The following is a 23,336-nucleotide window of genomic DNA, read 5'->3' on the forward strand; positions in this document are numbered from 1 at the left end:
AATCATATGTAGATACCAGTGGGAGGCTTCTTTATACAGGATGCCGGCTAGATTATGCCGGCAGTAATGTGTAAGCATTATTCTGAATCAGTCTGAAGGGCGCGGTAGCTAGTGAAATTACTAGGCAAATGAGACTAAACATCTTATGTCTCAAGGTGACGAGGGCACTGTATTTTAATGGGCAGGGAGTATCAATTACCATCAGCTGAAAAAAAATGTTCAGTAATTTCTTACCAAAAAGAGAAACAGTACCTACTTAGTACAGTTTGTGGGTACAAAGTTAACCTTAGACTACCATTTAAAAAAAAACAGAAACGCATAAGTAATTTCGCCAATTTAATTTAATTCAAGCAACAGTATTTTGCAAATTTCGTAACTAAGGCTAAGGCCTTAATGCTACGTTTAAAACCAATATTTAATTAATGTGACTTGCGTTTTTTTTTTATGGAGTAGAAGGACAAACGAGCGTACGGGTCACCTAGTGTTAAGTGATCACCGCCGCCCACATTCTCTTGCAACACCAGAGGAATCACAAGAGCGTTGCCGGCCTTTAAGGAAGGTGTACGCGCTTTTTTTGAAGGTACCCATGTCGTATTGTCCCGGAAACACCGCACAAGGAAGCTCATTCCATAGCTTTGTAGTACGAGGGAGAAAGCTCCTTGAAAACCGCACTGTAGAGGACCGCCACACATCCAGATGGTGGGGATGAAATCCTAACTTGTGGCGTGTCGTGCGAAGGTGGAATTCGGCGGCAGGAATCAGGTTAAACAGCTCTTCGGAACACTCCCCGTGATAGATGCGGTAGAAGACACACAATGAAGCGACGTCTCTACGCAACGCCAAGAGATCCAGCCGTTCACAGAACACTGAGTCCCCGACAATTCGAGCTGCTCTACGTTGCACGCGGTCAAATGGATCGAGCAGATACTGGGGTGCGCCAGACCAAAGATGACAGCAATACTCCATGTGTGGCCGGACCTGCGCTTTGTAGAGCGCTAGAATGTGGGCCGGCTTGAAGTATTGCCGTGCTCTATTGATGACGCCCAGCTTCTTCGAAGCCAATTTAGCTTTGCCCTCCAGATGGCCACGGAATTGGCAATCGCTCGAGATTTCGAGACCCAGTAATCCGATACTAGGCGCGGCTTTAAGAGAAGTGTTCTCGAAGAGCGGTGATGCGACAAATGGGGTTTTTTTAGTGGTAAACGCGCAAACTTGAGTCTTCTGGGGTTTAAATTGGACAAGGTTCAATATACCCCATTCCGCGACCTTCTCGAGAGAGGACTCGATAGAAGACACAAGTTTCTCCCGGCACTGGTCGACGATCGACTGGTTTATCTCGCGTCAGATTTAACTCCCGTGAATTACTGACGAGTTAAGGCTAGACTCCCTTAATTAAATGAGATATTAACGAGATTTCACAACTAAACGAAATATCCCATCTAGATCATAGATATAATATTACATATAACGTAAAGCTAAAGTAAAAACTGTGCATTTAATATTTTTTAAACAATTATTGCTGTGTATTCTACAAATAATACTGAAGCCAAAAGAGTAGTAAATAGAATTTTGACAAATAGACAAAAAAGGAAACCAACAGAAAAGATTTAATTAAAAATTTAGAAGAGTATTAACAAGAGGTTGGGAGAACATATAACGGCTACAGAATATTAACACGCGATGTAGGCATAGTATTTAAATTGCTTTAAAGCATCCAATCAAATGATATCGTGCGCGGTAGCTAGTGCGAAATTGGTATTGGTATTGATGCTCCAGTTTCCGTAATTAAACCACTCAGTTCGGTCCATTTTGCTGTGTTGGCCAGTCACTCCAACCAGCCCACCTCCTTCCAGAAGGTCAGAACATTCCTGAGGTGTTCGCAGACTTGTTGCAGCAACCTAGAATTTACTAGGGTTTGGTTGGCCACCCCATCACGTTCCAGGATTAGGTGAGTGACCGTTTCGTCCTCGGCTAGACAGCCTCTGCATTTAGGACTGTCCGTTACTCCGATGGTGAAAAGTTGCTTGTTTAGTGATGCATGACCCCGTTAGGCTACCCATCATGATTCGGATGTCATGTCTGTTTACGTTGCTAGTCCGAAATATAAGAATTCGTCTCGGTTCGTCTGGGAACTTAATTTTAAAATGTTAAACAGAATATTTTTTAATGTTAAGTACGTAAATCGGGATGTTAAATTTCAGACGAGGCCCTGTGCAGCCACGTGTGGTCGATATGCTATCAGGCAGAGAGTTTGTTCCGCGCTAAATCAGCAGCGCCCTGCGGTCGGCGGTGCTCCGTGAGGGTTCCTCCCGCCCGGTCCTCCGCGCTACCAGTGCCTCTGGGACAACCAGCACCTATGACGTATGTATTATATTATATCAATATGATAAAGAGAAAGTAAGATTAAGTCAATATGATTAAGAACGATGCTGGACTCGAACCTCGGGTTCCGCCCGAGCGCGAGAGTCACGCATCGTTCATAAATTTTGGTTACAAATTTAATTTATATAATTCGAAGTGACTATTTGTACGGGTACTGGACGAATAAATTATATTTATTCGTACATTTATTCAATTTTTTTTTTAAATAAAACTTATATCTTTTTCAACATTTCTGTGAATTTTTATTTACTTATTTCATGACCTAGCTCAGTCGGAAAGGTTTTTTTAAATTTTATGATTCCTTTTTTATGTATTAAAAAAGTTCAGAGGTTGTAATTTTTTTTCGTTATTTTCTTGAAAATTGTGTATTGTAATAAGATTAGTAGCACTATAAACGTGGACCAAATCTCTATCACTATGATTTACAAAAATTGGTTAGGTTATGTAAACAACGCACGAGCCGAGCGTAACGGGCCGCGGGAGCGGCCGGCGAGTGCCAGAAACACATTCTAGGCGTTTCCCTTTCTTTCCTCTCCATAATGTCCAACCCTTAAAAATGTCATAATTCGTGGTAAGGTTATAATGCTTTTTTCTCTGGAACGGTGCATTACCTTGTAATTAGAGTGGACTAAAGTCCACGATTATAATGCTACCAATGATGTCTTTTTTCTCTCTTATCCGATAATCGGACGACTAATTAAATTCATTCGTCCAGTTGCCGGACGAATAGCAACAGCCTAAAATAAAATTATTCGTTCGACTTGTGTACGAATAATAATAAATTATTTGTCCAGTACCCGTATGAATAGACTCAGCCTATATAATTAATCCCAGAAGTGAGGGTTATCACAAAAATAACAAATTGTTTATCAATAATATCATCATTGTTATGGGGAGAGATTGCATGCACTTATTTTCATATGCATTTACAGGTTTAAAGTAATCTATTGTTACTTTTAATGCTACTCTAGCTACTAGTACAGATGTATAATATTTTAATAATTATTATTAGCATTATATTAAGGGGTGAGGACCTGGTGATCTGTTATACAGGGTCAATTTACTTCAGACACCAGCTCCACACAAAATACCAGCTGTTAAAAGTGTAACGCTAGGTAATGTACTGTTTAAGCTTTAAGATCTTTGTGAGGAGAAAATAAATAGATATTTATTTATTTATTATTATTGTTTATATATAAAAGATTTTATTTATGATTTATTGATCACATTGTAGAGCATCTGGTGCATATTGTCTGGAAGACTTCTCGGCGCCATTCTGCCCCAAGACTTCAGGTCTGGTAGAAGGCGACGAGCGATGCTGTCTCGACAAGCAGTACGCGGCCGCAGCTACCACGCAGCCTCCGAGAACACGACCCAGACCTATCACACGGCTGAGATCCAGAATACTGCACAGCTATACCAATGACACGGCCTTTGATTCCGATTAACTAGGTATAGATTGTGTGTAGTTTTTATATAGATGTATTTTGATGATATGATGAAAATGTTGTGTTGTTGAGATAACTCACATGTTCATTCAGTTTTATTACCGAATAAGCAGGTACTTTTTTATCGTGATATAGGCTGGGTTGCACCATATTAGCTGTTATAGATAATATTTTACCAGTTACCAGGAGGCTCCTTTGCACAGGATACCGGCTAGATTATGGGTAACATAACGGCGCCTATTTCTGCCGTGAAGCAGTAATGTGTAAGAATTATTATGTGCCGTTCTGAAGGGCGCTGTAGCTAGTTAAATTACTGGGCAAATGAGAGTTAACATCTTATGTCTCAAGATGACGAGCGCAATTGTTGTGCCACTCAGATTTTTTGGTGTTTTTTTAGAATCCTGAGTGGCAATGCATTGTTATGGACAGGGCGTATCAATTACCATCAGCTAATCGTCTCGTCCCTTAAAAAATTGTTGGGCCACGGCCTGTTTTTTTCTGTGGTAATACAATATGTTGTGTCGCCGTATTGGTGCGTGTAGAAGAATACCGCCATAGAGTACAAATTTATTTGAAATAATCTACTAGATCTAATCTGAATACTTATGTGGATTTGCATAAATACTTTAAAAATGCTATTTTTGACCGGTTGTTTAAATTATGTATCTATACTTACTTAGTTGTTTAAGAGAGTTTCTTGTCTATTACAATATTATCTTTAGCCAAAGAGATTAATAAATTATTATTTCAATACAGCGTTTGTTTTATAAAATAAGTTACACTCTATGTTGGGTTCAAACTTAAATAATTTATACGTCTAGATAGACTGTGACAGCTGTGAACACGTCGAAAAAATAGCGGTGAACTGTTTACCTCTATTTGCAGCAAAGGATGCACACTAATACAAAGCGCCTAACAAATCGCGAGTATAAGACGTAGTTGTCATACACACTAAAGTAATAAAGCTGGCCTGTTGTTATGGGTTGCCTAACAGCAAATGATTCGATCTAGACGTTATAACTTATCTAAGGGTTCAAAAGTAAAACTAACGCCTACTTTTATTCGAACTATTGTCGACTTTGGTACTTGAGAAGTTGTTTCGTCCATTGCATATTATGGATCATATATTTTTGTAGAGCCACAATCTGAGAGTTGGACACGACATACCAAGACTTGCGATCCATGCGTCACTCGCACGGTTGGCTCAGTTGGTAAGAGGACTCGGACGGAACCCGAGAGGTTGCGGGTTCGAGTCCCGCATCGTTCATAAATTTCCAATCAATCCCACAAGTGAGGTATATCACTTTAAAATAACAAATTGATCATATTTTTTTACAGACTTTTTTATTAAACATCGATGTGTGTACGATCGAAAGCGGATGGACCAATTTAGATAACATTTTAGATTAGCTGCCACAGATCCTTTGAAGTTTGTTGCGATCGGATCTACATTTTTTTGTTTTTAACCTTCTTCCAAGGTAGTTAGTTCCATAGTAGTTAGATAATAAATTCTAACCGAGCAAACCGTCATATCAGATAGATCCTATAGGATAGCTACGGGACACCGCCATTAGTAACATCAGAAAAACAATGTGAGCAGGGCGTTGCCGGCTTTGAATCCAAGGCACATTTTTTTTTAATTCATTTATTCCAGTAGCCTTCACAAATTTTATAAGTACAGTCTGCCAAACTACGTAAGTAGTTTGTCGGCAGCAGCTCTCGTGGAAAGATAATACTACTTACAATAAAACTAAATTTACAGTATTAACCTAAAACTACTATTAAACCTAATGTACAGCACTAAACTTCTTTCGTATTTGTAAATTAACACGGCATAGTAGAGTTAAAATTGTAAATAAATTGTATATTAAATCCATTTCATGGGCACAGTGAGAGAGTATTTAGAGCAGACATCTTTTAGTTAGTGTTTCACAACCGAAAGGTAGGCCCCCCACAAACGAAGATGGTGGGTACTAAGTAAGTAGGTACGTAGAAATAGGACAAGGTACCTAAACATCTTCCCCCTTATTCATAACGGCCCGGTAACTTAAAACAGCCGCTAAGAAGTGTTTTTTCTCATTCTGACTTAGGTCAATAGAAGAAGACAGAGTGAGAATTAGCAATGCTTTAAGTTAGCAGACTATTATGAATAAGGGGGCTTATGTTTGCGATGCTTGGGGTTCCATAGCACCGACTCTCTTTCATAGAACTCCAAAAACATGAGTACGGTATTACTAAACTCTGTCATGATAAATACAAAACGAAATATAACAATATTAATACAAGATATACAAATAAAAGACAGTCTGGCTCGCCTGAGTGAAGCGACCGTAATGATGTGTGGAGGGTCTGTTTGTGGGAGTTGGCCAACTTCTTTGTTTTGGGTCCGATCACGCGCCAACTCGAGCCAACATCGACAAACATGTACGAACTATCGCTCCACACGTGGAAGCTTCGACGACTGTATGGAGTCGGCATAACACTAGTATTAGAACCTTAGCTTTTCGTAAAACATACGAAAACCCTTCTCTTTGTGTGAGTTTATCTTGCACTTGGTTTTTAAATGACAGGAGTCTGTTCCAGTCAATTTAAAATTATTAAATAAAATACTTTTTAAGAAAAAAACTTAAACACTGGTTAAGTGAGTGATTATTTCATACGACTAATGAATTTCTGAATGCGAGGACATGAAATAAAATTTAATGTAATGTGAAACTTTTTACATTAAAAATTAATTAAACAATATTTATTAATTATTTTGTTAGTCTGTTATTATTTTATTATAATGTAAGACTGTAATTTTTTTTTATTATAATATTACTTAATATTTTATTGCTACTCACATACAGACATATTTCATTTTCTAATTTTGTTATGTTTTTAATTACTTATACCATTTATTGTATTAAATTAATTTGCATGCCTTACATGTGAAACTGTAAGATTGTACCATCGTAACATACCATGTATATACGCAAATAAAGAATTTGATTGGTTGATTGATTCAATCTTAGAATTTATGAATATCATCTCATTAACAGTTGGGATGTTTAAAAAAAAACAAATACATTGAAATAATAAGTATATTATTGCTGTGATTATTTTATTCTTACAATGCATCGTGTAATGAAAACAATAAAATAAATGGTTTTAAATTACTTTTTTTATTTAAATGTTAGTCTACGGTTATAATCATTGTTGTCAGCTCTTGTTAGCTGACATAAGGAGGGAGAGCAAGGCTGCTTTTTCTTTCTCTTTCTTTCTTACTATATCCAGCGAGCGATTCTTCCATGTACTCTTCCGAAGTTTTATTGGACGACTCCCCACATATCGCCCTAGTTTAAAAAAAACATAAGAATATAAATTAACTTACAAATCAAATTAAAAAAAAATACTAAACGTTATACTATTATTAACTATTAAATGCTGTCTCATATTTATGTGAAAATAGCTCCACTATCACCAGTGGGAGGCTCCTTTGTACAGGATGCCGGCTAGACTATGGCTACCACAACGGCGCCTATTTCTGCGGTGAAGCAGTTATGTGTAAACATTACTGTGTTTCGGTCTGAAGGGCGCAGTACCTAGTGAAATTACTGGGCAAATGAGACTTAACATCTTATGTCTCAAGGTGACGAGCACAATTATTGTAGAACAGCTCAGAAATTTTGGGTTCCTCAAGAATCCTTAGCGGCACTGCATTGTTAATGGCAGGGCGTTTCAATTACCATCAGCTGAACGTACTGCTCGTCTCGTCCTTATTTTCATAAAATAAGCACATAACCTGTTACCTTAAAGTTAATATTAAGAAGTACTCGTTTTTTAATTTCATTGCAATCAAATACTAGTAGCTCATTTGCTAGTAAGATTTTTTTATTTCGTTTAAGTATCGTTTAAAGGTTCCAGCAGAAAAAGCCGTCAATCTTTTCTCTGCTTCTCATTATGTGGTTTGCCGACAGGTCCGGAGTGAATAACATTTAATATTTAACCAACATTAACTATAAAATCCTAAATAAAATACAATTCGGAAACGATTTAAATAAATTTTTCGATGGAGAAAACACATAAAGGAGACCTGTTGCACAGAATTCAGTAAACTTGTAGGTCCTGTAGTAAAAACTAGATTTTTACTTGATTGATTTATACTATCATAAACTGTTAGCATTTATCATCATCATCAGCCGGAAAACGTCCACTGCTGGACAAAGGACTCCCCCAAAGATTTCCATGACGATCTGTCCTACGCTGCCCTCATCCAGGGTATTCCGGAGATCTTGACCAGATCGTCGGTCCATCCTGTCGGCCTACCAACACTGCGTCTTCAGGTAAATGGTCGCCATTCGAAGGCTTTACTGCCCCAACGGCCATCTGTCGTAGTATGTGCCCTGCCCACTGCCACTACAGTTTCGCAATCATTTGGACTATGTCGGTAACTTTGCTTCTCCAACGGATCTCCTCATTTCTGTTAGCATTATATACCAGTCAAACATACCATCCATTTCTTTCATAGCCTTAATGAAGTCTCCGGGATCCTTGAAGCTAACAAAACCGAACCCCTTGCTTTTGTTGGTTCGCTTGTCTCTTACCACTTTTGCTCTTTGGAATGAACTATATTTTCCAAATGTCCTCGCCTGTAATTATAATTGTTTATACATATTATTACACTTTAAGCTTCATATTTTTGAAAAGTATTAAGTATAGTACCTATATAGTTTATACCAAAGAGGATGTAAATACTACGTAATAATAGGCGAGACTGCCTATGTAAAAATTGAAATTTAGTTTAGTATGAAATGTGCTGTGATTTGAGTTTGATATAGTAATAATTACAGTATGGAGATTGGCGACTAAGTATAATCCGGCTAAGTCTGAAAGCGGACATTTGCTTAAACGTAGTGGATTTCCGCTGCCTTCTTTTTTCACAAGATTATAGCCGTCATCTGTCAATCTATCAATGACTGCCCGTTGATACGGGTATAGAACCGAGTGAATCGCTTTTGTCTTAGAGAGTTTCGCTAAGCTGGTTTATAAACCATTGGTATACCAATGAAAGTTTTGGCAGAATGGCATTTGAAGTTGAAGCTATCGTTTTCGAGCTTTACTTTGTAAGCACAAATATTTTCGTTAAATGACAATTTCAATAACGATTAAAAGAAAAAGTTAATAACTATTATATATACTATAGTTAGCGTATTCATATTTACAATTTAATGAACAAAATATTTTTTATCTGGAAACCAATACCTAAAAATTATAATATTCGTCAAGACATTCATAGCTCCAAGCCCAAGAAAGCAATTTACATGCTCATCCTACCCGCGAATTCGATTTGTTACTAACCCCAGTTTATAAAATGAATTAAAAAAAGGATATTGTAATTTAGGTAGAATACCCAATTGTTGCTAACATAATTAATTGCTGTCTAGCTATTTTTAACTACTTTATTACATTAATGTACTCAGGGCCGGATTTAAACTTAACGCCGCCCCTGGGCAACGGAAAAAAATCCGCCCCAATACTGGAATTTTACTTTAACTTATAGTTTATATATTTTATTTTTCAAAACTAGAATAACTAATTTATTGCAGAAACTTAATTATATGTTATATATTCTAAAAACATGAATAAATATTTGTTTTTTTCTAACAATTATAAATTTGGCACTAAGGGTGACTCATAAATATATTAAATCAATTTTTTCACAGGCAAACACGTCTGACTTTTTGAATTGCTAATAGGTCGATTAAATCTTCGCAATCTAAACGTTGAGCAATCTTGAAAAGACTTTAAGAAAAAAAATTTTTCGCTTTCTAAATTTTGCGGCCCTAAAAAATTCGCCGCCCTGGGCACTTGCCCCAACTGACCCTAGTGTAAATCCACCGCTGAATGTACTAGTCCATTAAGTTATTGGTCGCCTGGAAAGTAATAATCCTTAAATATGTAGTTGATTCTACTGTAATTTAGACTGTCATAAAAACCTATATTTTGTTTATTGATTTGCTAACTAAGCAAGTAAATTATACAAATAAAATTTGAAAACAAAATATTATGAACGATGCGGGACAAGAACCCACGACCTCCGCGTTCCGTTCGAGTTCGAGTTCAACTCTCAGGTTGAGGCTTCATCTACAGGATCCACTTTACAGTTGATAACCTGCTCAACCCAATATTTGCATACTAGGAAATTGACTTGAGATGTCGCTCTTGTAAATCTAAACAATTTGTTTAATATAACAAATTAAGCAAGTAAACTTTACCAAATACTTGGTACTTACTAATAGCTCATCTGTAACATCATTACCCAGATCACCGCAGAACATTCTAAAATCATCATCTGGCCAATCCAGCAGAGTGACATCTTCCCACACCTGCCCACCAGCTGTCCTCACCACCTGTACACAAAAAATTTGGGTTTGTAACTCAAGGTTTTGATAATTGATTGACTTTTGAGAGTTTAGATAGCCTGTGACGGCTGTGAACACGTCGAAAAAAATTGAGGTTGCCAGTTAACCTCTAGTTTGAGCAATGCACACACACACTTACACAAAGTGATTTTTTTTAAACAAACTATTTATTAGTCATTCATTCAAGTTATGTGACGGGCTTAGTGATTATTCTACATTATGGAAGCACTATTTATTTCAGTTAGTAGGCCGTAGAAAGTAGAATTACTACGCGCCCGAGTGTTGACATATTAAATCTCTCACGGTGAAGAGCTTAGACCAACATCTTACTATAATCAGCATGCATACATACATATGTTAAAATCTATATGAACTAGCTGACCGGACAGACGTTGTTCTGTACATAATAAAAAATACTCTTTTATAGGAATTTGCCAATAATTTTTATAACATCATGAATTATTTCGTAACATATGCTCCCTGTTGTTATAATGAAATTGTTTCACAGCGGAACTGTCAAACCGAGCGTCAATAAATTCTCTCACAGAAATATGTCCATACCAAACAAATATTGGAAATAAAAATAATTATGGGTCCCAAATCGAAACAAAAACTATCCTATCTCTCAAGTTGGACTAAACTGCACTTTGTGAAGTAATCCCCATTAAAATCCGTTCATTAGTTTAGGAGTCCATCGCGGACAAACAACGTGTCACGTAATTTATACATATTAAGATGAATAATGATGAAGCTGTAAATTTTTAGGAGTGGCAATCAGTTTCTTGCCACGTCTAAAAAAAAATAACATGATAACATGGAAATAACACTAATTATGAGTGTCATTTTCTTGACCTAGATGAATAAATTGCATTTGTTTTGTCCGTCGGTTGACCACTTTTTGCAGCGTGTGTAGTGCTTGCCTAGGCCGCGATAACAATAAATATTTTTTATATGTATGTAGCTGACCCGGCAAACATTGTTATGCCATATAAATTATTTTTAGAGTTAGACCGTTTCTTGGACATTGCAACATTACTTTATTTTTCTAAAATATTTTTTTTTTTCTAAATTAAACGTACCCTAAGTTACTCCTTATTACATCAGCTACCTGCCAATGAAAGTAACGTCAAAATCGGTCCAGCCATTTCAGAGATTAGCCGGAACAAACAGACAGACAGACAGACAAAAATTGTAAAAAAAATGTTATTTTGGTGAATGTATCGTATTATTATTATATTCATATACATGTAGTAAAAAGCTGTTATTTCAATATTACAAACAGACACTCCAATTTTATTTATATGTATAGAAGAATATTAAGACTTACCTTACGGTGTTTCTTTTCTTTCTTGGGTTTTGTGACAACAGTTTCAGTAACAGTAATGGGGAGAGGCTGCGGGGGAGGCTCAGGTGCTGGCTCTGGGATCTTCTCAACTTCCTCCACAGGTGGAGTTACTGCCCTTTCGCGTTTCTGAAATGTTTATTCCAAATTACTAAATTATCATGAGACTTATGGTAATGAATACTATAATGTTTTAGAGCTAATTTAATAAGCTGTTTGAAGGGATTTTGATGTGAAACATCTGGGTAAACCAGATTGTTGGCGTGGCGATACAGTAGGTCTACTCGCAAAATCGAAAACGATATATTCGGAACGATACGATAATAACACGAATATATCGCACCTACCCTACTCTAACAAATGTTCGTATTCCATATAGTTTGTCGTAACAACATCGTAACCATAGACTAATATTTTGATTTTTTTACGATGTTAGAGTGAATGAATTAAGCGCAAACTATGTATAATCTGTGCTATGTCGCTGCTAAGTGTCAAAAGTCAAAACATAGCTTAGGCGTTTAGGACCATGCCAGACTCTGCACCACCAATTTGCATCATTTACACAAAATGTAAATATTCAAAAATTATTTAATGAATAAAATATGACCATTTAAAATTGAAAAAATATTACAAAACTTGCGGATAATAAAATGAAAAAAAAAAGTAACTGAACCCTTCTCGTCGACTTCCTATTTCTCAGGCGGCCATTTGCATTACTTTATACGCATAAACGATCAACAAAATGATTTAAATTACTTGGTAGTAAATAAATCCTGTTGCATAGTAAATCACATATAATTATTTTAATTTTATTAAGTATGTATATTGTAAAGCAAATATATCTATACAAATTGAATCGATAATAGCAACGACAGCTTAGAAGGTGTAGTTGAGATTATCGTAAAAGTGACGTTTGATTGTTTGTCGAATTCGAATATTCGTCTCTGACAATTTCAACTAAGAGTAAGGTTAGACCGTAATATCGAAAAATGTTTCGTTCGTTCAATCATAGTTTCGACATTGAATACGATGTAACTAAGAGTAGGATTCGACATGACCAATGCCACGATAGGAATATCGATTTTAGGGTAGGCCGTGGCGACGCTTCGCCACGCTATATTAAGGTTACCGCCATCTATACGTATTACGTAGTACTTTCTCTTGTGATAACTTTGAATTTCAATTCAAATTCTGTTTATTGTGGTAAAACAGAACTTACATAATTATTTTAACAATTATATAAGTATTACATCATTTTCTGGAGAAAGTTCGTAATATTGTATTTTTTTTATCATGCCATATTTTATATCATAATCTGTACTTTTGTGCCTATTACTTGTACAAAATAATTTAGATGTTTCACATCTGCCAGGCGTCCCATGACGGCTCACAATTTTTTTTTAAAGTATAGGTTTTAAAAATTCATATGATATGCATTTTGGATATTTAAGATTTGTTATTGGTGGGTCGACGACATAAAAGAGATAGCAGGAAAGGAATGAATGAAAACAGGAGAGGATAGAGAACAATGGAAAAATATGGAGAAGGCTTTTACCCCAAAGGGGTTCGAATTAAACCAATAAGTAGTATTAATTTTACTAACTTAGTTTACTTTAGAATTAACTTAACATCTCAACTATAACTATGTATGTAGTAACAAACCTATCTTGGATGACACCGACTCCAAAAATTGCAATAATCGTAACTAGAATAAGATTTATTAATTAGATTTTATAAAAATACGCAATTATTCTTATACTTTTTAGTGCACATTATATCTATTGTTTTGGAATAGTGTTTTTGAAGGCGGTTGTTTTTTTGTTATTTTTTTTTATTTTATGATTTTTAGTGAATTTGAAGTACACTAACTAACAATTTGTCTAAATATGTGTAAATATACTAAATTTTTCAATAAACGTAAGTACTTTGCAATTTGATTACAGACAGTGTTCCGTTACTTTGTCATGGATTCCGTAATCAGAACCTAACCAAACTCTCACCAAACTATCTTTGAAGTATATGCTTTCATTCAAAAAAAGAATCGTCGAAATCGGTTGGCGCGTTATTGAGTTATTCGTAAATTTATCATCTACTTTGCTATACGTATGTATAGCAAAATTTAAGACTTTTATGGTTTTCTCATGGAAAACTGTCAGATCTAGACCAAATTACAATAGGACCACTCGGGAAGCAGCAGCTTTCAAATAAAAAAAGAATTATCAAATCGGTTCACCCAGTCGAAAGTTTTGAGGTAACAAACATAAAAAAAAATATCGACGAATTGAGACCCTCCTCCTTTTTTTGAAGTCGGTTAAAAAGTGATTCGGAATAAACAAAGCTTTATTATTAATATTTGTTTTTTAAAATCATACCCTTTTCTTGCTTTCTTTCTCCTTTTTCTCCTCATCTACTTTTGGCTGTTTGTAAAGTTTAGGTGCAGCTGATAATATTACTGGCTGTGGCTTCGGAGGCGCAGGTGGTGGTGGTAACAGCTGCGGTCCCTGCATGCCAGGTCGAAGGAAAGGGATTGGTCCAGGAAACTGTTCTGAAGGTCCTATTGGAAAACGTAATCTTTGGACTTGTACCTGAAATTTAAATATAATTATATTTATATTCAGAAAGCACAACAATGGACAAAAATCTTAAAATACTCTCAGATGAAAAGTTCTTTAACAAATTTCGCTTTGTATGTTACACACATTATGTTTTTTTTTTATGAAAATAAGGGGCGAGACGTGCAGGACGTTCAGCTGATGGTAATTGATACGCCCTACTTACTACAATGCAGTGCCGCTCAGGATTCTTGAAAAATCCCAAAAATTCTGAGCGGCACTACAATTGCGCTCGTCACCTTGAGACATATAATAAGTCTCATTCGCCCAGTAATTTCACTAGCTACGGCGCCCTTCAGACCGAAACACAGTAATGTTTACACTTAACTGCTTCACGGCAGAAATAGGCGCCGTTGCGGTACCCATAATCTAGCCGGCTTCCTGTGCAAAGGAGCCTCCCACTGGTAAAATTAATTTGCAAATTAATCTTCAATAATAATCATTTATGTTGTGCATTGTTCTCCACTTTCATAGTAAAATCATTCTATAACAAACCAGAGGTTGCAAAATCTAACTGTGACAGTGTACATTGTACTTTTTAAAAAAGAAGAGAAAATTAGAGATTTTGACACTTTTGTTCTCAATTTCACCTGATGTTAAATGATCACCACAGCTTACATTCTTGTGCAAGACAGAAATCACAGGAGCATTTCCGACCTTTTTTTTTTTTTTTTTATATGAGAGGGAGCAAACGGGCAAGAGGCTCACGGGATGGGGAGAGGTGAGGCAACCGCCCATGGACATCCGCAACAACAGGTGTGTCAAGAAATGCGTTGCCGGCCTTTAAGGTGGGAGTATGCTTTTTTCTTGAAGGTCCCTAAGTCGTATCTGTTCGGGAAGACCGCTGCCGGTATTTGATTCCACAAAGTGGCTGTGCGAGGCAAGAAATTTCGAAGAAAACGCGCGGTTGTGGAATGCCAGACGTCTACGTGATGCGGATGGTACTTTGCACGTAATGTCCGATGGTGGAATTCGGCCGCTGGAATCAACCCGAACAGCTCCTCTGAGCACTCCCCGTGATAAATGCGGTAGAAGATGCAGAGAGAACCCACATCTCTACGCAATGCTAGAGAATCAAGCCGATCGGAGATGACTTGATCGTCGATGATTCGAGCCGCTCTTCGTTGTATGCGGTCAAATGGAAGAAGCTGGTACTGGGGAGCACCCGCCCAGAGGTGAGAACAGTACTCCATGTGAGGCCGAATTTGCGCCTTATAAAGTTGCACGCGGTGGCTTTTAGTGAAGTACTGTCTCGCCTTACTGAGTACACCAAGCTTTTTAGAGGCCAGTTTGGCCTTCTCCTCCAAGTGACCACGGAACTGAACGTCGCTCGATATATCGACGCCAAGTATGCCAATACAGGCTGTGGCAGTTAGAGGAGTGATCTCGAATCGAGGGGATACGACAAAGGGAGACTTTTTAGTGGTGAACGCACAAACTTGTGTCTTCTTGGGGTTGAATTGGACTAAATTTTGCCGGACCCATTCCGAGACTTTGCAAAGCATAGTCTCGATTTCAGACACAAGTTTGATCCGGTTCTCGTCGACGCTATCCCGGGACATATTGGCACGGCCGGTTGAGGAAGCATACCCCGTGCTGTCGTCTGCATAGCAATGAATATTGCTGATTTGCAGCATATCATTGATATGGAGAAGAAACAGCGTAGGGGATAGCACACAGCCTTGCGGTGTGACGGGTTTTAAGTCGGAGCATGCACCGTTGATAACAACCTTGATGCTCCGATCAGCCAAAAAGCTAGTGACCCATTTGCACAACTTCTCGGGAAGCCCATAGGATGGCAGTTTCGCTATAAGCGCTTTATGCTACACCCGATCAAAGGCATTCGCTATGTCCAAACTCACCGCCAACGCCTCTCCCTTCGACTCAACCGCTTGCGCCCATTTATGGGTGAGGTACGCAAGAAGATCACCAGCTGAGCGACCCTGACGGAAACCGTACTGGCAGTCGCTGATCAGCTGGTGCCCCTCTAGGTATCCCAAGAGCTGGCGGTTGATGATCGACTCCATTACTTTGGAGAAAATGGAGGTAATGGCAATGGGGCGGTAGTTGGACGGATCTGAGCGTACACCTTTCTTAGGGATCGGGTGCACTAAAGCCGCCTTCCATAATTTCGGGACTACGCCTGATGAGTAGGAGAGCCGGAAAAGACGGGTAAGGACCAGCGCCAGTTCTGGAGCACATGTCCGCAGCACTATCGGGGGAATGCCATCGGGCCCGCTCGATTTGTGAATGTCCAAGGTGAGAAGCGCCTTAAGCACGGCACCATGCCGGATTTTTACCTCCGGCATATATGAATCGCACCGCGGAATATGCGGTGGTGGTGCACCTTGGTCATCCAGAGTCGAGTTGGACGCGAAGAGGGAGCCCAGGAGATCAGCTTTCTCTTTCGCGTCATGGGCCAGCGAGTCATCATCCCTGTGCAGTGGCGGAATGGCTGGCTGGCAGAAGTTTCCTTGGACAGCCTTGGCGAGCGACCAGAACGCACGAGTTCCCGAGGGAAGGCGTGCAAGTCTCTCGCCAATTCTGCCAATGTGCTTCGACTTCGCGTCAGCAATAACTCTTTTGAAGGACCTGGAGGCATGATTGAAGTGTTTTTGAAGTTTGCTGGAATTCACATCCTTAGATACCACCGCATTGACCCAAGCCTGATAGCACTCCTGCTTTCGGCGAGAGGCCATTTTGCAGGAGCGGTCAAACCATGGTTCGGACCTGCCACCGATAGGCACAGAGGAGGATGGAATGAAGAGTTCCATACCTTGCAGTACCACATCAGCAACAGCATCAGCAGCGGCATCTGGATCTCCCAGCGAAAAACAGATCTGCCTCCACGGGTAGGATGCAAAAAAGCACCGCATCTCGTCCCACTCTGCTGACCTATAGTGCCACACGCGGCGACAACCTAAGAAGCGGGGCCGTGTTGGGCGCGTGATCGGCACGGTGCTCCGGATCAGGCAGTGGTCCGACGATCCCAGAGGAGGGTCAACGGAAACTAGGTAGCCGTCCGGATGTGAGGTCAACAGAAGATCCAACAGTGAAGGTGTATGATCTTGCACATCTGGGATTCGCGTTGGCGCAATAACCAGTTGCGTCAGACCATATGCTAAGGCGAAGTCGTGAACAGATCTCCCTGCATGATCGGTGGTACGTGAGCCTAGCCATTCGGCGTGGTGGGCGTTAAAATCGCAAAGAAACACGATCTCTGCAGTGGGGATCTGTTCCAACACGGAATCTGTAGCCATTTGGATGTGTTCGAGGAGCCGGTCAGTCTCTGCGTTACCGCTATGGGACCTATACAGGCATGCGTAGATTCGCGGATGGTAATCGCAGTCTACACGCAGCCAGATGATGGATAGGTCCTGTCCTTCAAGAAAACTCAGGCGTCGAGAACAGACATCCTCCCTGACGTAAACGCATACGCCAGCCCGTGGTATAAAGGAGTGTTCCAAATTATACCCCGGGTAGGAAAGGTAAGATGAATCAGCCAGGGAGGATATCTGTGTCTCGGTTAAAAAGAGCAGGGCCGGCTTCGCCGTCTCCAGGTGAAAGTGGACGGCATTTAAATTTGAGCGAAGCCCCCTGATGTTGCAAAAGTCCACAGCGAGTGTGGAGGAGGGTGGTTTGAGCCTCCTGCTCTGTTTGCCCCGAGTCAGCGCAGATTTGCCCCCTCCAGAATACGCGGGGCAGCCTGGGCAACCTTTTAGAAGTGTACAAACATTTTTTAATGTATCCATGTCATATCGTCCTGGAAAGTGTAAACACCACGCAACGAGCTTATTCCATAATTTGGTTGCACATAGAAGACAGTTCCTTGAAAAACAAACATCCAGATGGTGGGAATCATATATCCTAATTTGTGTTGTGTGCAGGTGGAATTCGGTGGCAGGAATCACGTCAAACAGCTTTTCAGAACACCCATGATAAATGTGGCAGAAGACATACAATGAAGTACTGTCTATACGAAAGGCCAAGTGACCTAGCCGATCACAGAACACTGGATTCCTGAAAACTCAGTTGATGGAAAGCCTCAATGAGGATGTAGCACACACAATCAATAAATGCTTATTTTCCCTTACCTTCAAGATCATCCAGATTACAATGTTTGGAAAAAATATAATATAATAAGTTTTGGTTTCTCAACCAATATTTTCAATGTGGCCTCAGACAAACTTTTTATGTTAAACAACAGACTTATTTTTGTGGCTTTTAAATATGCAGAGAAAACATAAAAATAATTAAATTATGTGAATTCCGACTTGATACATTTAAAAATATTTCAAGTTTGTGTGTAACAGATAGTTATATATTATAAGGACAAATAAGCATATGTTAAGAATCTTTAGCACATTAAATGTGGTCACTTGTTATTTATAAGTAGATTTTTTTTGTCTTATTGCGTGTTTAATATCAAAATTAAAGATATTTCTCCTTTTTATCGATTTTTAAAAAGTTATCTATATCATTTTACTGATAAGATGATATCGGAAGTATGTAACATATTTTATCTTTATTTATTATATCAGTTAAATTTTTTTTTTATCTGTATATTAATGATCACAACCTGTATATTAATGATCACACCCTGTATAGAAAGATACCTTCTTTCTTTCAAGTAATGATAATCCTATACTAGTAAAAACTAGATGCTTACAGAAGCTGGCACCATCATAGATGGTGGAGGTGGTGGAGGAGGAATCGCAGGAAACATCATCCGTCCATTCATAATGCTGGGGTCAAATGGTGGCATCAAATTAGGCATTGGAGGTGGAGGTGGCAACCGTTCCAGCTGCTGCTGCACTGCACCAAAGGTGCCTGCACCAATAACGGGCCGTACACCAGGACCTGATCCTGATATTTCGGCTTCAAACCTAAAAATAAAAGGTGCCATCAAGTTAATCATTTGCTTCATAAAAGTACAACTTTAAAAGGGTGGTAAGATCTCTTTTTAGGAAAAGAGTTGATGAGATGTATGCCTGATAGTTTGTGATGCACCCTGTCAATGTGGTACTATTCAGGAATGACATGAGAACCATTCATTCATGTATTTTTTTCAATTTTAGCAATAATAATGAATTTAAAACATTGATTCATAGCTTTTATTAGTGTATTTCATTGTGTTTGTGTTCCTGAAATAGTTATAAATCGGAAAATAAGTGAATTTCATTCAAGGTCATCTTTGACCTTTGTTCACATTTTAGGAGGACGAGTATTGAAAAATAGACTATACAGCTGAATCTAGATATGTGAGAATTGAAGGGGCCTCCTATATTATTCTTGTTAGTAGAAACATGTTTCTTTCATAGTTTGACCCAAACATTTTTAAGAAACAAATTTATTTCTTAAAAATGTTTGGGTAAAAAATTCCAGTTAGAATGTCAAAGATTTTTATCATATATATATTTTTTTTTTTATGGAATAGGAGGACAAATAAGCGTACGGGTCACCTGGTGTTAAGTGATCACCGCCGCCCACATTATCTTGCAACACCAGAGGAATCACAAGAGCGTCACACACTTTTTTTGAAGGTACCCATGTCATATCATCCCGGAAATACCGCACAAGGAAGCTCATTCCACAGCTTCGTAGTACGAGGAAGAAAGCTCCTTGAAAACCACACTGTGGAGGACCGCCACACATCCAGATGGTGGGGATGATATCCTAACTTGTGGTGTGTCGTGCGAAGGTGGAATATCACCACAAAACTTGAAAAATTGAGCCACTTTTTCAGCTACACAATTATCAGGATATAAATAACTTTATTTAACCAAAATATAATTGTGCTTGATGTAAGGATTAACCATGCACCCAAAGCAGCATCAGTTCACTAGCACTATGATCCATCTCTACCCTAGCACATATATCTCAGAGAACATAGAATCCTCCCCAAACCATTTATGCGAGCCAGGTTAGGGAATACTACTCTCATTTTTAGATGTAAGTAAGAATTGTCTGTTAATTTTTGTGTATTTTTATAATATTGAATCTGTTGTTATTGATGAAATTATTCACAAACTTTATAATAAAATTGAGGGATCAATCACTTAGAAGTATAGTAAGACACTGTAACTTGCAGAGATCAAGATGTGAAAAGTGACTTTCACTAAAAAGTGTCATTCAAAGTATATTTCATTCACATCATTGAGACTTAAAATGATGTCTCACTATGGGTGTTACTTAGTTTTCTCACTTATATAAGTTCAACTGAAATTGCCCAGCAATATTCTATGTGATGTGAAAAGTGACTTTCACTAAAAAGTGTCATTCAAAGTATATTTCATTCACATCATTGAGACTTAAAATGATGTCTCACTATGGGTGTTACTTAGTTTTCTCACTTATATAAGTTCAACTGAAATTGCCCAGCAATATTCTATGTGATACATGCTGACAAAGTTAATAATATAAATGCTTGATAATAATGCCAACATAATAATATACTAAGCTATTAGTGTTGTTTCTATTAAAAGGCATAAAGGCATTTATTTTCTCAAAATTGATTCCTTTAGAATTCTTTTTGATGTCATTTCTTATACTACTAGATACTACTACCGCTTCGGAAACAAATGGCTATCTGAGAGAGCAGAAGCGGCGCAATAACTCTCCAAGCATTCTTTTGTTTTGCGCTCTTATCAATAAAAATATACAATATTGTACAGTCATTTCTATCACTATAAAATAATCACATTATAATTGACATCACACATTAAATGACGACCTGTATAGCCGAGTGGTTAGCGATCCTACCTACTAAGCTAGAGGTCCCGGGTTCGAATCCCGGTAGGTGCAAGCATTAAGATGATGAATATAAATGTTTGTTTCCGAGTCATGGATGTTTAAATGTATTTATGTATGTTTATATGAATATATGTATGTTTAAGTAGGTATATTGTATTAAATATATCATTGTCTTGTAACCCATAACACAGGCTATATATGCTTAACTTGGGGCAAGATAATTTGTGTAAAAAGTGTGTTAATGTGTCAATATAATTATATATAAATTGTAATAAAATAATATTATAAGGTCTGGTGAAGCAATAAAAAGACAAGACCTCGTCTCAACACAGGAAAGTCTCTGCTGGCATGTTCAGATGCACTAGAGAAAACAACTGTAGTTCTGCAGTGTGAAGCTAAACATGTAGCAGTTTAACTGATTGGCTTTGTTTAAAGAATATATCAAGAGTATAAAAATAGCAAATCTTTTTTTGTTATAAGTACATTTATATATTGACTTGCCTTGACATTTCATCTTGCATCTGCTGAAACTTGCTCGGATCGTCCATCGTGATGTGACACCAATATTTAACTAAAAGAAATCCAAAAACTTTACGTAGCAAAAAGAAAAATCTTGGATCCTCGTCTTTAAATTATCCCTCTAAATACGTACAGAATGCGTCATGTTGATTATAAACTCCAACTCTATGTTTTGAGGTTATCGGACAATTCTTCTATTTATTTAAATCATTCAAGTAAATTTCACTATTAAATTCACTAGCGTCAACTATTAATAATTAAAACATTATTCTTAATTCACTTCATACTTCCTCAGAATAAAGTATAAACAATTGAAACGAAAATTGACAAGGCATTTGACTATTCGAGTATTCACTATTGTAAGTACAACTTTTTTTTTTCTTTGGCACTGCGCAGTATGCGCATTCAGTCATTATTAAAGGAAAGTAAAAGATAAACACGGAATTTAGATAGTTATTTACATATCATCAGATTAGTACAAATTACAAAATAAAATAAATAGGTATATATGTAGGTATACAACAGATTTAAGAAGTAGGTAAAGTCTAACTAAACTCTAAAGTCTAATATCTCGGTTTCTAATTGTAAAACTAATAACTACAAACTTAGAATTTTAGACAGATGATTTACTTACTCGATTTATAGAAAAGACCCGTTAGGTTTGGACAAAAATTTCTTGATGTACGTTAGGCTTTCATTTGATTATTTTTATCTTACAGATAATTAGTTATAATGATAAATCACAGGTTCAATGAAAGGTTTACAGATTACTTTTTTGCAGTGGGCGTTGGACCGATGAGAACTTTAACCAAGTGTACTAGGAGAGACGTGTTTTGGAGCATTGAGATTGCTTGGACTTCTCAGCTTACAACTCTCGACTAATTACACGGCAACCCATTCGTACAGAATATATGGCTCAGACCAGAGAAGAACAGGCGTAAAAACTCAGCGGGTCACTTTTGATTTAGTTACGTCTTTGAATTTGCTTCAGTAGCGGGAAGCAAGATAACAAAATTATACCACTCCGTATATAAAGAAGCGAGATACATAGAGAAGAAGCGCCTGGTGGAAGCATCCCCATTTTGAGGATTTTTCTGTACTAACTCTACTTCCGATATACTTTAGGCAGAGAAGAAGCATTTATCTTCCGAGTGTCGGTATTGTTGGCAGCGTTTGCTATGTTGGAGTGGACTATGTTATTGATTTGTGAGAGTGTTCTGTTTGACGCGCTGATGAAATAGGTACTGAATTCATTAGTTATTGCCACCGGGTCAGGTTAGTTAACCACCGCTTGGTACTCGGCGTTATTTTTAATTTAACCCAAGAGGTGTACGGGTAGGGCTGTGGTATATGTGTATATGTGTGTGGTATAGGTGAGTGTGTATGTTCTACGGACGCGAACAACTCTACCCCCTTAACAATTCCTACACGACTTACTCGAGTGATAGGTATAAAAAGTTTGTTTGTTTCTGCTGTTAACATTATCATAAACACAGTTTCTACAATATTCGCCGATGTCTTTGTACATACCTAGGTACTACATACTACATAAAACACGGCGACATAAATTTTCAGCCAGTTTAGTTCAATGTTTCATTTGCACATTTTGTAAATAAATATTTCTTTATAGTTTCTTGATTCTTCTTATTCTTAGCTTTGAGCTCTTATGTTGCTTGGACTGGGAAATTGGGGCAATCCAGCGTTCACGGGCTTCAGGTTCGACCATATTCGATAGTATGTCGCATTGTCGATAGTAAAAAAATATTATTATTACCGTCCGGACCGTACCGAGTACGGCGGCGACCAATTGGTGCGAGGCGTCCACTATTCAAAGGCAAGGTCAACGTCGTACAGCGTAGGGAAGGACATCTTCTAT

The 23,336-nt window shown here is 37.9% G+C and overlaps 2 protein-coding genes across 2 annotated transcripts in view; one reads left to right on the top strand and one right to left on the bottom strand.

The window, feature by feature from the left end:
* LOC126971794 (pancreatic triacylglycerol lipase-like) overlaps window positions 1–6,966 on the top strand; it is a 25,824-nt gene extending 18,858 nt beyond the window's left edge. The window contains exons 6-7 of the mRNA XM_050818214.1: window positions 2,202–2,361; window positions 3,617–6,966. Of these exons, the coding sequence (XP_050674171.1) occupies window positions 2,202–2,361; window positions 3,617–3,830 (374 nt within the window). The 3' untranslated portion in view covers window positions 3,831–6,966. The remainder of the gene's footprint in view (window positions 1–2,201; window positions 2,362–3,616) is intronic.
* Window positions 6,900–21,831, bottom strand: LOC126971796 (RNA-binding protein 42). The gene is made up of 8 exons (XM_050818217.1): window positions 21,594–21,831; window positions 21,443–21,512; window positions 18,858–19,074; window positions 13,949–14,161; window positions 11,562–11,705; window positions 10,106–10,222; window positions 8,323–8,461; window positions 6,900–7,165 (listed from the first exon to the last, which is right to left on the bottom strand). The coding sequence occupies exons 2-8, from the start codon at window positions 21,487–21,489 to the stop codon at window positions 7,032–7,034; spliced, it is 1,011 nt and encodes a 336-aa protein (XP_050674174.1). The 5' UTR covers window positions 21,490–21,512; window positions 21,594–21,831; the 3' UTR covers window positions 6,900–7,031.
* Window positions 21,832–23,336: the final 1,505 nt, after the last annotated feature.

The sequence above is a fragment of the Leptidea sinapis genome, chromosome 24 (genome assembly GCF_905404315.1).
Source record: "Leptidea sinapis chromosome 24, ilLepSina1.1, whole genome shotgun sequence".
Taxonomy (NCBI): Eukaryota; Metazoa; Arthropoda; class Insecta; order Lepidoptera; family Pieridae; genus Leptidea; species Leptidea sinapis.

Excerpts from the sequence above, each read along its gene's own strand:
- LOC126971796 (XM_050818217.1), bottom strand. The coding sequence starts at position 21,489 with ATGGACGATCCGAGCAAGTTTCAGCAGATGCAAGATGAAATGTCAAG. Across the intron at positions 19,075-21,442 it reads ATGCAAGATGAAATGTCAAG|GTTTGAAGCCGAAATATCAG; the intron begins GCAAGTCAATAT and ends TTTTATTTTTAG. Across the intron at positions 14,162-18,857 it reads CTATGATGGTGCCAGCTTCT|GTACAAGTCCAAAGATTACG; the intron begins GTAAGCATCTAG and ends TTTAAATTTCAG.